General features: G+C 45.6%; 1 protein-coding gene across 1 annotated transcript; it reads right to left on the bottom strand.

Annotated features, from left to right (window-relative positions):
- Positions 1-630: 630 nt before the first annotated feature.
- On the bottom strand, positions 631-2,813 carry LOC118220401. The gene is made up of 8 exons (XM_035404261.1): positions 2,795-2,813; positions 2,378-2,467; positions 2,101-2,259; positions 1,864-1,982; positions 1,534-1,750; positions 1,291-1,403; positions 914-1,054; positions 631-669 (listed from the first exon to the last, which is right to left on the bottom strand). Exons 1-8 carry the CDS (start codon positions 2,811-2,813, stop codon positions 631-633), a joined length of 897 nt encoding a protein of 298 aa, XP_035260152.1.
- Between the last annotated feature and the right edge of the window lie 228 nt (positions 2,814-3,041).

Below are 3,041 nucleotides of genomic sequence, written 5' to 3'. Positions count from 1 at the left end.
GAGGAGAAGAGTGTGGATCACGGGGCTGATGGGGAGGAGGAGAAAAGAGTGGATCATATGGTTGATGAGGAGGGGAGAGTGGATCATATGGTTGAGAAGGAGAGTGTGGATCATATGGTTGATAAGGAGGAGAAAAGAGTGGATCATATGGTTGATGAGGAGGGGAGAGTGGATCATATGGTTGAGAAGGAGAGTGTGGATCATATGGTTGATAAGGAGAAGAGGAGAGTGGATCATATGGTTGATAAGGAGGAGAGAGTGGATCATATGGTTGATGAGGAGGAGAGAGTGGATCATATGGTTGATAAGGAGGAGGAGAGAGTGGATCATATGGTTGATAAGGAGGAGGAGAGAGTGGATCATATGGTTGATAAGGAGGAGGAGAGAGTGGATCATATGGTTGATAAGGAGGAGGAGAGAGTGGATCATATGGTTGATAAGGAGGAGGAGAGAGTGGATCATATGGTTGATGAGGAGGAGAGAGTGAGCCATAAGGCTGATGTTGAAGAGGAAGAGAGGGTGGATCATGAGGCTGAACAGGAGGAGAGACTGGATCATGATAGTGATGAGGAGGAGAGAGAGGGCCATTAGGTTGAAGGAAAGGGAAAGGAGAGATGCACGGCATGGGACCTAAAGGTGTGCAACCTGGAAAAGCCATTTGATGCATGCCTGAGTTAGAATCGAAAAAAGGGACAAAGAGAGGAAGAGAAGAGCCACCAGGAGAGGGGTGTATGTGATTGTTGGACTTCACATAGCTGTACGAATGGTCGACAGGAGGGAGATGAGTGTGCTTGGTGGGAGCAGGCCTTGGGAGTTTAATTGGAAGGAGCGCCTGTGGATAAGTATATGAGCTGTGGTCATAGTTGTAGGAGTCAAATACAGGTGGGTAGAAAGGGGCTTCAAGAGGAGGAACCTGAGGACCAGCAGAAGGGCTGGAATGGCCGTAAATTGGTACAACAGAATGTGAGAATAGAGGAGAGGAGATGAGGGATAGAGGACAAGCAAAGATCTTCCCTGTCTTTCCAGAATAAAGGGAGAGGACATGCATTCCATCCTGTGAAAGAAAAAAGAAAGTATTTTTTTAAACTATAGTTTCACTGCTGCTGTGGGGGGAAAAAAGTTTAAGAAACCATTCTCATATCGAACAGGTTCCCTTCATATACATATATATATACAGGCTACCAGTCCCCCTTTTTCTGAAGTACAAGTATATTACGGTTACATTACATGGAAAAACATTGAGTGTACAGAGAGAGAAATTGCTTTTGTCTGGCAGCCATTAATGCTCACCTTCATTTTCATCCCACACGCACTATATGGAACATGTATGATCGGTTGTCCAGGGTTACCAATTACATGGTAGCCACATTGTGAGGATAAAAAGGGCACCTTCTTGCCCCCCACTGTGGGGGGTGGAAAGATGGGAGAAAAAGCACAAAAATCAGACACTCGGTGAGAGGCATCGGTTTCAGAAAGCACACTCAGTCAAAATGCTTTACACACAGCAGAGCACAGAACAAAAAGGCAACTTACACTCGACCTCAAACCTCTCGGCTGCATTCAGCCCTCCTTCAAGGTTCAGATTCATACCAAAAGGGGCGCAGATGACAGGGGGATGAAAGAGATAAGGAGGGGGGAAAGGCAGAGGAGGAGGAGGAGGAGGAGGAAAGGGAGTCGGGGTTACTGTGACAGGGCAGGATATGTTCACAGGGCTCTCCCACCAGAGCAATGGCATGATGTACTTATCACCCTGAGAAAGAAAGAAATGAATGACACCATTACCTCGCTAGAGAGCTTCAAGTACTGACAGGATGTGTATGAGTGGATGGGGAAACGTATATCATTACATACAGAAGTCAGTACCTTTTTTGCAATAAAGCATCCATCATAGGGCGTCTTTAAGACAAGATTATTTGGCGTCATTTTAAAAGTGTGTCCACAGGAAGAGGGCAACTCAGACAGGTAAAGGGGGGCATCACTCACTGAGGAGAGGGAGGGAGAATGCAGTGTTGTTTTCCCGGGAAGTAGGCTACTGCTTATAAGGACCAAAAGCCACTAAAACAAAAACAAACAAAAAAACACTCTCCAAGTCACACTTACCGCCATCTACCTTCAAATTGTTGTATTCCCTTGTATTTGCCACCAGTGTCATGGACTCAATCCCACATAGTACGAGAGGCTTTGATTCAGCTGCTTGAAGGGTGTATGTGGTGGATAGTCTTCTGCCATCAGCTGAAACTGGCAAATTTCCCATCAGCCCTGCAAAAATTAATATACAGCCTGGAGACTGGTACTTACCACAACTCTTCTCAAGATATCTCCCCACAAGAACAGAAGATTCAACTAATATGTTAACTTGTCCACGTAAATGCTTCACCTGCTTGTTCTGACGTGTCAGACTGGTATCCACTGTCGTTGTTCAGAGATTCCATTTGAGACTTAACGGCACCAGTGTCGTTGTTCCACTCTGAATTTCGTGAGAGATTGAGCAAATTCTCAGCATCCCTATCAAGACTCCGTGTGTCAGATTTGGGATGAGAGTCTCCTCCGCTGACGCTATCATTTTTTCGAGAGTGATGGCTCTCGTTTACGAGGCCGGATGGTTCCGTGCGTTCGTTGATTTGACTGGAATTGCTCGGGGCTTTCAGCATCTCAGAACTGGTCATATTCAGTAAAGATGTCTGCGGAGCAAAGCTGTTTCCTCGCAGTCCATCTACTTTAATGGCACCATAACTTCTGTACTTTGTTCGAAAATTGCGTCCAAGCGCAGGCCATCCGAAGCGAATATGCTTGCCCGAGTCCACTCCTTCCATTGCCGATTTGTTGAAGCTCCCACTTTGCCGATACGTTTTAAAACCATCCGAAACAGTCCGTTTTGTTACTCTTGTAGAACCAGAAGTCCGTAGAATACCGAGAGTACAGGTTACAGTGCATAAAAATAAAACTGCTTTTCTCTTACCTTCACGAGACATCGCACGCTATGGATTTAGTTTTGCCCCTTGAAATCACTGAGGCAAAATTCTAAGTGAACGAACAATCAT

The sequence above is a fragment of the Anguilla anguilla genome, chromosome 2 (assembly GCF_013347855.1).
Source record: "Anguilla anguilla isolate fAngAng1 chromosome 2, fAngAng1.pri, whole genome shotgun sequence".
Taxonomy (NCBI): Eukaryota; Metazoa; Chordata; class Actinopteri; order Anguilliformes; family Anguillidae; genus Anguilla; species Anguilla anguilla.
Note: the sequence above shows the minus strand (reverse complement) of the source record. Positions and strands in the feature narration are given on the sequence as shown.